Source organism: Scyliorhinus torazame, chromosome 10 (genome assembly GCF_047496885.1).
Source record: "Scyliorhinus torazame isolate Kashiwa2021f chromosome 10, sScyTor2.1, whole genome shotgun sequence".
In the NCBI taxonomy this organism is placed as follows: Eukaryota; Metazoa; Chordata; class Chondrichthyes; order Carcharhiniformes; family Scyliorhinidae; genus Scyliorhinus; species Scyliorhinus torazame.
The window spans coordinates 79,088,257-79,103,058 of record NC_092716.1 but is presented as its reverse complement, the minus strand read 5'-3'; the positions used below and the strand labels follow the sequence as shown (position 1 = coordinate 79,103,058).

The following is a 14,802-nucleotide window of genomic DNA, read 5'->3' as shown; positions in this document are numbered from 1 at the left end:
ATTGCTATAACTTTATGTGAAAATATCAGACTAAAATATAGCATTTTAAATATTAAGCAAAATTCCCCATTCAAAATCATTACCTCAAATAAGGCCAAATTTCTGTCATAATATTCATTTCCTTTTAAAGTGTCAGTTTTGTTTAGGAAAGGACTGTCTTCTTTGTGATATCCATGACCTGGGGGGAAAAAGCACTTTGTTATGCTCATCATGGAAGGAAAGTTAAAATGTAGATTGAACATGTTAACATTTAATGTACAGCATCAAATATTTCACAAACAAAATGTCATTTATAACAGGCCTTGAGCCTATTTTGATTGCAGTTTTTTTGTCTTCAACATGTGGGAAAGGAAGGAAAGTGAATAATAAAGATAAACCAAGTAGGAGCACACCTCACTTGGCTGTAACATTGAAAGATGCACAGTAAAGTACCTGTTATTCTGCCCAACACATAACAAACTATAGATGTCAGGGTTCTTACATGCATGACATCCATTTGAGCTTATCGAGCACATTTCAAACTTACTGTATATGCCCGTGTGAAAGTTGAGGTTCATTTTTACGATAAAGCATTATAGGATCAACTTTTAAAGAGAGAATGTTTGAAGGGATTACTTTCAACTAAAACACAACCACCCAGCACACCCATAATTGCTCTCAAAAAAATCCACAATGTACTGACGGAAGTGGTGCCCACACCAGTCATTTATTGTCTCTCCCCCTATTGGTATTTTTAATTCAGGAACCCCCATTCCAGAGAAGATCAGGCAGGCATCGGTTGTGCCGACATTTTCAATGATGTTCTGGGTCCGGGAGTAAGGAAGGAAAGGGAAAGGCCACGCCTTTAGAAAACATTACACTGTTAGGCCCCAGCCCTTGACTTAAGTTTTGATGCACAGACCAGGGCCCGATTAGCAAGGACTGAGCCTCCACTTAAAAGGAAAACTGAAGATGATGGTTCAAGACAAGGCCAGGACCTACAATTCTTCAATATTTGCTCTGGAAGTTTGCACCTGTATACCATTTCCATGTGCGCTGCTTATTTCTTCTCAGATCAGTCAGGTTCTCCTCCATAAAAGTCAAAAATCGATCCACATCTTTCCTATTTCAATTGACAAGTAGGAACTGGAGGAAATGCAACTAGTATTTTAAAAAATATATATTTTGTTAGAGTGTCAGCTCAGACGAAAACCTGGTATGTGGCTCTCCAGCTGTGCAGCCGAGTTTTTAGTCTAGATTTTGAATCTCTCTGAAAATAAGGTTCAGGCGGCATGGTTTACACCGTATGGCATTGTGGCAGGATGGGGTCTAATAGAGGCAGAGAGGCCAGATCCACAGAGGTCGCATGCCACAATCAGCACAGAAAATAAACCCAACAAACATCCCCCACCATATGCATCGGGGACTTTCCCTCCACCAACATTAGCATTGGGGTTCTCACCATCCCCACCACCATCATCAGCATTGGGCTCTCACCCTCCCCACCACCATCATCAGCATTTCGGCCCTCAACCAGCACCCCCAACAAATATCAGCATCAGGGGCTCTTCCCACCCACCCCGCTAATAAACATAACCCGAAACCCGCCACCTGTGGGTCTCACCAGAGTCTACCTCTGGCAATGCCCCAGCACAGGTTGGTACTGCCAGGTTGGCACTGTTAATCTGATAGTGCCAACCTGTGCCAGAGCACTGCTGTCCCTCTCCCCCAGGGGCTATACTTACTTTTGCGCCCCCCGGGGGGAATCCCCTCAACTGATTAACATTTTTCCAGAATCTGTTCTAAACCCTGCCGATGTGACATCACGTCGGCGAGGTGTCAATATTCAGTGAAGGGAGGATCACGTAGCGGGGGGGGCACACTTCGGTAAGGATAGTAAAATATATTTAAATGATGTTACCGCCCTTACTGGGCTGAACCCCCAACGACACTACCGTTTTCGGATTCTCGTGGGATTTTCCACCGTATCGTCGTTCTCGCTGACAGCTAACTCGGGTTGAAATTCACCCACATCACTTTAGTTCTGACATTTTTGGGGTTTCCTCCCTGAAAAGCTAGCGTCCCCTTTTATACAAGGTGTATGAAAAATTTCAGGTCACAAATCATGTGGTCAACTTCACACAAGATCAACTTTTACGTGCATATCTATACTAATTGCAACTCTGGACAGTTATGTTCTGTGTAAGCACCCTTAGTAGTACTGAATTGAAAATGGACAAACTGGTTTCACATAGGATGCCAAAGCCAGCAGGTCAGAATTTCACTACCAGTTTGCAGTGGATTACGATCCAGATCAAAGGCGATCAAGCCAAACACCTCAAGTTTTTTTTAAATTTGTAAAGTCAAAACATGCATCATCTTTTCTGCATTTGTGTTGTCCTCAAGCCTTTTTAATGCGGGAGTACAGTGTACAAAATTGATGGGCACTGTGAAATTGAACATTTGTTTAAACAAGAATCGATGGAAAGATGCCCAAGTTTTTCTAGTCATCATTTGTTTAGTATGAGTAATTATATGAAGAAAATGTATTCATGCTGATATTAACTTGGATCCGAATGGTACGATTGATTGATAGTGAGGCCCAACCAGTTCAACGATCAATCTTCATATAAATTGAACCATATTGACATCGAGGCCAGTGGACAACTGCAGAAAATGGAGTGGCAACAAGCTTTTCTGGGACCCAAAAAAGGTCCCCGATAAAGTAAATGAGATGGGGTCTAACACAATCACAGTTGGTGGAGGAGAAGCTGGGGCAAGATGAGGCCCAAGGCTTCCTTGAGGGGTAAGATGGTTGATGGTATGACTAACCATGGTGGTGTGATTGACCACGTAGGGTGCTATGGAGGAGGCAAACGGACCAAGTGGAAGGTTGGAGGGAATGTTTGGTATGGTAGCAAAGGGGAAAAGGTGGTGGTGGGGGGGTTGCAGAAAGGTAGCTGACACAACTGAATAGATGGACCTTATCATGGATGCAGATGCCTTTGTGATATTCAAAGACAAAATTAATAAAAACCCGTTGCTGGAGAATCTGTGCATTTTACACCACTCATTAGATTTTAATTCTTAGTAAAGATGGGCAATCTTGTTGGTTTCTACTAGATTAGATACCCTCTTGACGGGTTAAGGGGTGAAGATAAATGATCCCAGTAAGCATGAAAGGAACAGATCACAAATCACCAGGACCAGACTGCCCAGGATTCTAAGAGATGCATTAAATGCACTGATTATGATTTTCCAAAATTCCCTAGATCCTAGAACAGTCCCAGTGGTTTGGAAGTTAGCAAATGTAATTATGCTATTCAAGAAAGAAGGGAAAGAGAAAACAGGGAACTACAGGCCAGTTAGCCTGATAGTCATTGGTAAAGCTCTGGAATATATTATTCAGGAAATCTTCATAATGAATCTAGAGAAGTATACTGTAGTATGATCAGACAAAGTCAACATGACAAATTTATTAGAGTTTTTTTGAGGATGGAACTAGTAGGGTAGATTAAGGAGAATCAGTAGGCATAATATATTCAGATTTCCAAAAGCCATTTCTAAGGCGTATTCGCAATGAATAGAGAATTGGTTGATGGACAGGAAGCAGTTAGTTGGCATACATGAGGCATTTTCAAGTTGACAGGGACTTGGGTACATGTTCAAGGAACACAGTTAGCATGCAAGCACAGGAAGCAATTAGAAATACAAATGGCATACTTGCCTTTATTGCAAGGGGATTGGAGAACAGGAATGCTGTATATTCATAGTTTTTTTTTTAGTGTTTCCTCACAGGCAGCCTCATTGGCGAACAGGGACACTTTAAGAGAACGACTGCATGACAATCAGCCGTTTGTGCGGGCAAACGGGCTGTCTAACATCGCAGCCTGTAGTGTTAACATCTTCTAAATAAAACACTAAGTTTTGGTTGAATCTCCAAGGCCTGCAGACTCAATATTGAATCCACCACATAAAAACTGGCAACTAGTTAGGTGAACAGCGTTTGTAGGCATCAGAAGAAATAATGAATAATTCAAATGATCGCTACATGAAAGCTGGCATTGGGGGAGCCAAACAACAGTTGCAACCACCAAAGGAACAGAAAAATCACAGAAAAATCCGATGAAAACAACTTTGGAGAGAGGCCTGCCACATGCTCCGTCCAAACCACACTCAGTAGCAAGAAGTAAGTAGCAAGAATCTTGCAACAACAAATTTAGAGCTGGGGGTGTTGCAAAACACAAAGAGGAAAAAGGCTGAGCTCGGGTTGTGCCTTGATTTGGGGCAAAGGAAGCAAGGTAGTGCTAAACATTCATGCATATTGTGTACACGCAGGTCCTTCAGTGGAATTGTTTGATGAGATTATAGAGCGATGGAGCTCATACACAGAACGATTTAACCATTTTGTCCTAGCTAACAAGATAGCAGCAGATATAAAAGTCCCAAGATTCCTGAGCATAATGGAGAGGGAAACCATTGAACCTTCTTAGGAGTGTTGTACAGCCGGAAAAGCCGGGCACAAAAACATGCAAGAAATAGTGCAAATTTTGCAGGGCCACTATTCACCAAAGTATTTAGTCATCACAGAAAGGTTTAGGTTTCATAAGCACAACCAAGAAGGTGGTGAATTGATTACAGACGTTTGTAGCTACCCTGAAAAGACTGGCTGAACACTGCAAATTTGGGTATGTCAAACACTTTGAATGTATTAAATGATACCAGCAGAGATCAATTAGCCTGTGGTTTAAGGAGCGAAGCCATTCAAAAGCAGTTGTTAAGCGAAAGCAACCTGACCTTAAAGAAAGCTTTGGAAGTTGCTGTATCGATGGAATTAGCAGCCAAAGAAGCTCAACAGATGAGGACAAGGGTAAGAATTCACAAGATGTCAGGTGAAATGCAAACACAAACACAGACATAGGTGTGCAAAAATTGGGCACTCAGCAGCAGATTATTGGTGCAAAGACATCATGCGTAGAAATTGTGGCAGAAAGGGCCACATTGCACATGCTTTTTGGAAAAAGAAATAAGCTTCAGGCAAAGTGCAAGAAGCAGCAGCATAATAAAATAAAAGGCAAGTTGAATAAAGGAAAAAGTGTCCACGTGGCCCAAAAGGCACGTGAGAAAGAACTCAATTCACAGTCTGAAGATGAACTGTCATTCAAGGTACTGGCTATTACTGGTGCAACAAACCCATATTAGGTCACTCCATTACTGGATGGCCAGCCGGTGAAGGAGGTGGATACTGGGGCAGCCATCTCTGTGTTGCCAGAGACAGTTGATCAAGAAAAGCTTTGATGTATTGCTCGGCAACCCTCAAAGATAGTGTTAAAAACCTACACTGAAGAAGTGGATCCAAGAGGGGCCATATTGATGTAACAGTGCAATTAAATGGACAGATGGCAGGTTTGTCCTTGCACATAGTCAAAGTAAATGATCTGGCACTAACTGGAAGAACTTGGTTGAAAAAGATCAGGTTAAATTGGGCAGGTAATCTCATGACAGACTCCGAATCAGGCCTACCCAAAATATTGAAGAAACATGCCATTGTCTTCAAAGGTGAGCTGAGAAGCACAAAGGATATCTTAGTAAAGCTGAAGATCAAGGGAGAAAGTCAAGCGAGATGCTTAAAGGCTAGGTCAGTGCCGTACGCAATCAGACTTGAGGTAGAGGCAGAATTCAAATGGCTGGTCAGAATGGGAGTGCTGGAACCTGTTAACGTGAATGATTGTGCTATGCCGATCATACCACCGATGAGAAAAAGAGGGTTCTGTATGTATTTATGGTGATTTTAAAGTCACTATTAATCCTGCACTGTGTGCAGAGCAGTATCCTCCAGCCCTGATTGACAACCTATTCGCTTGGTGTCTGGAGGCCAACACTTCAGTAAAATCGATCTCAGTCAAGCACATCTTCAAATGAACATGGATCAGGATTCACAACAGTTATTGACGATTGTGACACATAAAGGATTATTTCTATAAATAAGATGACCATTTGGCATCACTTCAGCTCCAGCGTTGCTCTAAGGAGCTTTGGACCAAACCTTAAGAGGATTAGACAGAATCCATCCATTGTTACCTGGATGACATCTTGATTACTGGGAAGAATGAGGAAGAACATCTCGGAATCTAGATGTCACATTCCAGAGATTTGAAGATTGTGAATCAAGAGGCAGAAAAGACAAAATATGAATTTTTCCAATCTTAAATCGAATATCTTGGTCATGCCATCGACGCCAAGGGACTGCATAAGTCGCCTTAGAAAGGCAAAGCCATTACCAAGGCACCCACACCTTCGATCTTTCTTTGGCTTACTAAATTATGTTGCTAATGTTTGGTTGGCTCTTAATTTGGCTCTGTTTAATTACGTTTGCTCGAGAGTCGCCAGGTATCTTTCAACACCGCCACAAGGTTCAGAACCGAATACTGATCAATGACTCGATACACCAGTTAGTAAGTTCAAAAGCAATGCTCATTTATTTACACACAGTCAAATCTACTCATGCATAAACTCTACAAACTAAACTACCACTATTACTAAAGCCTATACTTCGCTTCGGGTGCCCACTCAGTCAGAGGAACAATGGCCATTGCTCGGTTCTGAGGCTGCTGGGTTGAGCTGTTTACAGGGTAGCAACTAGGAACGTCTATCTCGTAGCGTGCGTTGACTTGGAACTTACTTGGTCTGCTGTAGCTGCTAGGCTGGTTTCTCTCTTCGGTGAGAGCCAAAGCCAAAGGAGGAGGATTCTCCCCTGGGGGCGGGCCTTGAACTTGGCCTCAACTAATTGGGCCTTTCCCAATCAGTCGTATCGATTTTCCTCCAATAGAGGGGTGGTTCCCTGATCGCTGGGCGTGTCCTGGTGACGGTTAGTCTGCTTTGTCTTAGCCTCTTCTGGTGCCGGGGAGTCTGCCTTAATATTGTGTATCTAAACGTTTCCCTTTTGTCCCCGGAAATGGCTCATTAGTATGTAGATTGCTTGGTTGTTTCTGTCCTGTGTGAGAGTTTAAGGCTCTAATCAACAGACAGAGCTTGCACCTGCTTGTTTCTTAGCATTGTCCGATTTTCCCTGCATTCTTTGCGGGTGTCCATTTTGTAATCGGGACGTGGCCGTCCCAGATGGCTACAATTATTACAGAAGATTAGTCCCTAATCTGGTGACTATTCAAAAACACTTGCACATTCTACTGTGTCAAAATAAAATGTGGAAATGGGGGGAAATCAATGTGAGAGAGCATTCATGCAAGCCAAAGAGGGGCTACTCAAGTCTGAAGTCCTGACACATTTTGATCCAAATTTACCCTTGCAACTGGCATCACCTTATGGGGTTGGGGCAGTGGTTTCCCACATAATGCCCATAGTTGAAGAGAAGACGATAGCCTTCATATCAAAAACCTTGAATAAAGCTGTAAGCAATTATGCGCTGATAGAGAAAGAAGCCCTAGGAATCATTTTTTGGAATAAAACAGTTCTACCAGTTCCTGTATTGAAGGAAATTCATTTTATTGATGGACCCTCATCCACTAAAAATTATTTTTGGATCTCATACCGGGATTTCATCGTTGGTAGTGAGCAGAAAGCAGAGGTAGGTATTGCTCTTGTCAGCACACACATGCACAATCAAGTATCGTCTGTCAAGCCTTTATTTCATGGCAACACAGATGGACTCTCCCGACTATCCTTGCCAAATACTTCATTGATAAGGAGCTTATGTGGAAACATTTTCTACTTTGAGCGAATAGATAACACTCCTGTATCTGCTGGACAAGTGAAGAAGCATACCAGAAGTGATTCAGCATGGTCGGAGGTTATGGACATGGTGCTTAGAGGCAAGACATCAGCAGCAAAACTCTGAGTTAAAGCCATATTCCACCCGAAGATTTGAGTTATTCGTACAGGCAGATTGTCTCCTCTGGAGAATGGGAGTCTTCATTCCACCATTATTAAGAAAACATATATTAAACCAATTACAAGAAGGTTACGGTGGTATTGTACAGTTGAAGGAGATAGCCAGCAGCTATTTTTGGTGGCCGAGGCTAGATGCTGAAATAAAGGAGAATGCGGGAATGGGTTTGTCTTGTGCAAATGTGCAGAACCTGCCGCCACTAGCCTGTTGCACCTGTGGAATGGTCAGAAGAGGCCTAGTAATGGGTACATGTTGATTATGCCGAACCATTGGAAGGGCGCATGTTTCTCATTCTAATCTATGTTCACTCAAAATGGCCTGAAGTTGCCATCATGAAGTCAATGTATCGGAGGAAATAATTGAGAGATCGGGTGAAATCTTCAGCAGATTTGGTTACCCTGAACAACTGGTGAACGATAATGGGCCACATATCTCAAGAATTCATAAACTACTTGAAGGAGAATGGAATTCAACACATCCAGCCTGTTCTTTATCACCCTGCCACAAATAGGCTGGCAGACGTTTTGTACAGGCAGTGAAATATTTGTTAACGGTAACCAGAGAACAAGGTTCATTGTCTAACCATTTGAGTCAATTCCTACTCATGTACAGGAATACTGTGTACTCAACAACCCAAGTTTCTCTGGTATTGCTAATGGTTAAACGTCAAATACTTTTGATTTTCGAAAACCACTCAAGACAAAAGAAATTGTTGAAAAAAACATCAGGTTCACATCATATGGTGGGAGGACAAGGTGAACCATTGTGTTTTCTGCCATCGTCAAGATGTTCCGGCAAGAAATTATACCACAAGTGAAAATAGGATTCCTGCCACCATATTAGCACAGACAGAACCGGTCTCCTACACCGTACAAACATGAGAGGATGTAATATGGTGAAGATATGCAGATCAACGTTTGGCGACAAGAATCAATCCGCCAGAGGCAGAACCGATAAGAGTCCAAATCCAGCTGTGCCAAGGGACAACCTGGACCTTCCAGAGAACTTGACGCTAACCAAGCCAATTGGGAAAACAGCACCTCAATTGCGAATCAAACACAGAGTCAACCTCAGATCACTACGTTGACTCTGGTTAAAATAACCACTGATGACACTCACATCAAGCCAAAGACACCAGAGGTTGCAGCAAATACTAAAAAGCAGAAGCCTGAGGTTCGCTAACAACCATACAGAGAATGCCGACCTCCGGAACATCCAATGTATTGACTGCTGTTGTTGATGGATTGTTCATGTTGCTAATTGATGTTAATGTTATATTATTTATGGTGTCAGGCTTTTGATTTAAAGGGGGAGGAAATGTTGTGTATTCATAGTGTTTCCTCACAAGCAGCCTTGAACAGGGCACTTTAGGATGATTGTGTGACGTCATCGAAGTTGCTGTCACGGCCGTTTGCACGGGCAAACAGGCAGTCTAATATTGCAGCCTGTATGTTAACATCTTCTAAATAAAGCTCTTAAGTTTTGGTCGAACGTTCTAAACCTGCAGACCCAATCTTGAATCCACCACAAGGAATAGAAAGGCAAGCTGCAAATGTGCAAGGCTTTGGTGAGACCACACCTGGAGTGCTGTGTGCTCTACTGGACACCATATTTAAGGAATGATATACATGCCTTGGAGACAGTACAGCAAAGGTTCACAAGATTGATATCTGGGATAAAAGGTTATGCCATGATGACAGGCAAATTAAGTCTATATTCTCCGGAGTCTAATAAAATTAGAAGTCGGCACATTGAAACGTACAAAATTCTGAAGGGGCTTGATTGGATAGAGGTTGTGATTTTGCTTCCCCTGGCTGAATCTAGAATGAGGGGTGGGGGAAGAGGAGATTGAGGGGGGTGGGGCGGGGAGAGAAACACCTTCAAGATAAGGAGCCAATGATTTAGGGCAGAGATTAGGAGAACATATATCAAAGGCACGGTAGCAGAATGGATAGCACTGCTGCCTTTAAGCTCCCAGGGTCAATTACGGCCTCGGGCGACTGTCTGTTTGGAATTGCACTTTCTCCCCATGTCTGCGTTTGTTTCCTCCGGGTGCTCCGGTTTCCTCCCATAGTCCAAAGATGTGCAGGTTAGGCGGATTGGCTATGCTAAATTGCCCCTTAGTGTCCAAAAGGTAAGATGGAGTTACTGGGTTCCGGAGATGGAGGCGTGGGCTTAGGTAGGATGCTCTTTCCAAGAGTCGGTGCACACTCGATGAGCCGAATGGCCTCCTTCTGCACTGTAAACTCTATGATCTATGATATTTAAGGCTGAGATCAGTCAGGTTTTTGGTCCCTCAAGAAACCATGAGAATGGAAGCCAAAGATCAGCTGTGATTGTATTGAATAGCAGAACAGGCTCGATGGGCTATATAGTCTATTTCTGCTCCTCTTTCTTGTTCTATGTTAACGCAGTTTCAGAGATTGGATCAAATCCATGCTTTTGTGCCCGCAATTCTCCTGCGAGAAAGTGAGTGAAGATTTATGACATATTCCCAACTCATTTTATGTACACAAAAATACTGTACAGAAACAATATATTATGTGTGCATGTATATATAAATAATAGATCTATAAAGAGTCCAAGTAAATATTAGCAGCTACTGGACCTTGTTGTCTAAAGCCTAAATATTCCAGAAACGGGATGGCAATTTGGATGAATGAAAACTTCTTTTTGCTGAAGCTATTTCTGCTGCCTGTGAAAAATATTTGCTGCTAGCTGGAATAAGCGACCAGGCTTCCACAGCCATAATTTCTTTCACATTGGCTCACAAAAATAAAGAGAGGTGTTGCGGATGAACGCAGGCCAAAAATTAAGACATTTGTCTAGTTACAGGAGATTTGTTCAGCTATCATTGGAGGTTAGGAATTTTCCTAACTAGCTATAGCTTGAACTAGGGATAATGACAGCAGCTATATTAAGATCAAATACATGCACGACATTGCAAGTTATTCACATACACTATGCTGTGTTACTGCATGCTGGCACATCTCGAACATTGCTGAAATAAGCAACTATTTTAAGTCAGCATCTAGCTGATTAACATTGGCTACATTATTCAAATTATGTCTTTAGTCCTCTCTCTGTTGTATTATTCTTTAATAGAAGCTGACTTACATGAAACAGAGTGCATATCTATGGCTTGTGTTCCCTTCAGCACTTTTTCACATTTAGCAAAGTGAAGGATTTCAGTGTTGTGGGACGGAATACTTTAGTTTTGCCACATCTATGCACCAGTGCTAAATATCACATTCCCGAAGTCAACCGTATCAATGACATTAGAATTGCTGCTGAATTTTGAGCCGTTTTAAGCCATTGCACCAGCAAGAACTAGGTGGGGTAATTCATTGCCCACATGCCTGTCATGGCATCTTTGATCTTTCCCTGCTTCTCAAGTAATGCACCTCATATTCTTGAGAGTATAGACGAATGATGACTTGGGAGGGTTGTTTGCCGAATATTAATTCCGCATCGGTTTCACAGTAGGGTGAAGTGTGCATCTTCACAATGAGTATATATATATTCAGCTCAATTATGCCGCTCACCCGTTGGCTGATGATCAGGGCAGCACAGTAGCATTGTGGATAGCACAATTGCTTCACAGCTCCAGGCTCCCAGGTTCGATTCCGGCTTGGGTCACGGTCTGTGCGGAGTCTGCACGTCCTCCCCATGTGTGCGAGGGTTTCCTCCGGGTGCTCCGGTTTCCTCCCACAGTCCAAAGGTGTGCAGGTTAGGTGGATTGGCCGTGATAAATTGCCCTTAGTGTCCAAAATTGCCCTTAGTGTTGGGTGGGGTTGCTGGGTTGTGGTAATAGGGTGGAGGTGTTGACCTTGGGTAGGGTGCTCTTTCCAAGAGCCGGTGCAGACTCGATGGGCCGAATGGCCTCCTTCTGCACTGTAAATTCTATGATAATCTATGATCAGCACTGCAGAGTTAGTTGATCGTTTCCTCGTGTAAACGTGGAGTTTCCAATGGTGCTCTTTGTGGTCTGGGGTCTTCACCATTGTCTTGACCCGACTCAGCCCCCCCCCAGTGCTCTCCACCCCAAACAGAGTCCCCCATCAAACCCTCCCCACTAAGTCGCAAAGGAAGTTTTGAAGAAAGCTTCTCACACTTGTAAGGTGCTGCCTTGCCTGGACAGATCTTCAGCTTTTAGGCAGGGGTCTCTGTTGTTGGCTGGAGGGGGGGGGGGGTCTGGATAGGGGTGTTCTGATGGGGGAGGGCAGGGACCAGGACTTGCACGGCGAGGGAGCTCTCCGATGGACTTTGTGAGGGCACCCAAGTTATACCAATCCATGCTTGGGTGAATCCCAGCTGAGAGGCCTGAAGCATCACGGGGCCCTGGAGAATCAAAGAATCCCTGCAGTGCAGAAGAAGGCTATTCGGCTCATCGGGTCTGCACCGACCCTCTGAAAGAGCACTCCACCCAAGCCCACTTCACTGCCCTATCTCAATAACCCCTTAACCTAACCTGCACATCTTTGGACTGTAGGAGGAAACCGCAGCACCCGAAGGAAACCCACGCAGACACAGGAGAAATGTGCAAACTCCATACAGGCAGTCACCCAAGACCGGTATTGAACCCGTTCCCTGGTGAGGCAGCAATGCTAACCACCTGCACCACCGTGCCACAGGCTTCTAGCCCGCTAATCAGATGCAAGTGGGTGTAAATGACCCATTTGCATCCTCCGTCTGGCTCAGGGCATGTAGGTTGCTGCCACTGCCGTCGGGGGACCGGAGAATCAGAATGGGTTCAGCGTCCGGCATCAATCCCGTTTTTAACCTGATGCTCGATCCTCCGCCGGATCGGGAACCCTGCGACCGGCGGCGGAGAATTCACCCCATGAATTCGGGACAGTGTATTGGAAGTTGAGCTTTACTCGTAATTGATCTTCCAGTGTTTACCACATTTTATCTGGATTTTTATGATTGCCATCAGACAGACCAGACGCATTCAGTCTGTGGTTGTCTTCATTGTCTATAGTAAGTTTAATTTTTATGGCTTGTTTATCTGGCTCAGAAATATCGCAGTCCAGAAAGCACAGCTTTGCATGTTTTTGGCTCAGAGTAAACTTAAATAGGAGGCCGGCTGCTTTCCAGTTGAGTGTTGCAAATCTGTGGTCATCCTTTATCCTATTGCAGGGTTATTAATGCTATCTGGACTGTTGACAGATATTCAGGCTGTTACAGTAGATTGTACATGGTTTCTGAAAGGAAACAACACAATAGGTCAAGTGGACTTTGTGCTCTTGAAAAACAACTGGTTTACAACCTTTTCCCAATCTGATTTCTGTTATGTTCCATAGGATCACCCCACAAAGGACTATGAACAAATCAACACTAAAATATGGCTAATATAAAAAGAAATAATGCAATTTAAACAGTGTGTTCAGACAGAGCAGCACATTTATGACAAAGAGGCAATATAAGCCTGTAAAAATTCAGCTGTTGTGATGCAACATTTCTTTCTATGGTGATACGGAAACAATATGGAAAGAGTCAGGTTGGCAGGGCTGTGTCACATGACATCAATTCTTTGTCCAAGTACAGATTCGTGCATAACCATACAAGTTTGCTCAAGATCAAAACAATTAGCGCAATCCATATAAATCTCTTCAAGCAGGCATCAAACTGCAACAGTCATGGTTCATCCTGTTTCACGTCGGGCAATAAACAAAGAATTTGTTCAGGATTCAAGCCGGGATGGGTTCAGATATTTCCACTGTTGTCTCTGACATTGTGTTAAGAGGCTGGACTGCTAGTTCAATAGATCAGAAAATGGCAGGAAATGGGGAAGAGAGAAATAAAGTATTGCAGCTGGAGGGATGTGTCATCATGTTGCTAGAATAGGAGAAAATTGGTTAAAACCTCAGGAGAAAAATCACAAGGATGGAATCTAACACCAGTGTTTAAGACAAATAATAGTTTTAATAAAAAAACAAGTGGTACCTTTGTACCTCACCATGGCTTTAAAGCTTAATTACAGCAGAAATGTATAACCGAACAGCTTTATTTCCCTGCCATAAACCCCTTCACCTCTTTATCTTCCTCTCTTAATTTAATACCCAAAACTCAACTTTTGATTAAATTTTAGGTCACCCATCCATCTCCTTCTGTCTATTATTTCCCTTTACTGCCACAGTGCAGCATTTTACTGTTAGTTTTTGTACTGGAATTTAATCAATTTCCCCCTCTGGTAGCGACATGACTGCTTACACCTCCAGTTCCAAAATTTGATTTATCTTTTCCTGCCATTTTCTATTCCTTTCTGGCATTTTAGGGGCATTCTTTATTGAGGTGATGCATACAAAGCCTTTCTCTACCTCATGATTATTACAGAACCATTGACAATACCATTCCAGATGAGGCCATTCTGTCCATCTTAACTCTCTCCATCCAGAGGCATCCTATAGTTCACCAGTACAGCATCCAATCATTTCTAATAATTCCAGGGTACCACCTCCAGCACTATATCAGGAGGCCCATTCCATGTGTGGATCATATTGAAGAATTCTCGGATGCCAGCTCTAAATTTGCCCTTTGCTGGTTTGAACCTGCATCTTCCTTGTCCAGCATACATTTTATCTTCACTACATCTATAACTTCAATCAGGTAAGAATCAGGTTTATCCAGCCTTAATGACTCAATGAGAAACAATGCAGAGATTTGTTAGTTTTGATAAAAATTGGATCCATTGTAAATACTGAACCTCATTTTGAAATTTGACAAAATCTATTAGTTCACACACCAAGCTAGTTGAAAATAGTTAAAATAACTAACTGGGTAGCACAGTGGTTAGCACAGTTGCTTCACAGCTCCAGAGTCCCAAGTTTTATTCCCGGCTTGGGTCACGGTCTGTGTGGAGTCTGCACATTCTTCCCGTGTCTGCGTGGGTTTCCTTCGGGTGCTCTGGTTTC

At 43.1% G+C, this 14,802-nt stretch overlaps 1 protein-coding gene across 2 annotated transcripts in view; it reads right to left on the bottom strand.

Annotated features, from left to right (window-relative positions):
* Positions 1-14,802, bottom strand: part of slc12a4 (solute carrier family 12 member 4) — a 231,030-nt gene that overhangs the window by 124,873 nt on the left and 91,355 nt on the right. For both annotated transcript variants that reach the window (XM_072518277.1, XM_072518278.1), the window contains exon 2: positions 84-178. In XM_072518277.1, coding sequence (XP_072374378.1) covers positions 84-178 — 95 coding nt within the window. The remainder of the gene's footprint in view (positions 1-83; positions 179-14,802) is intronic.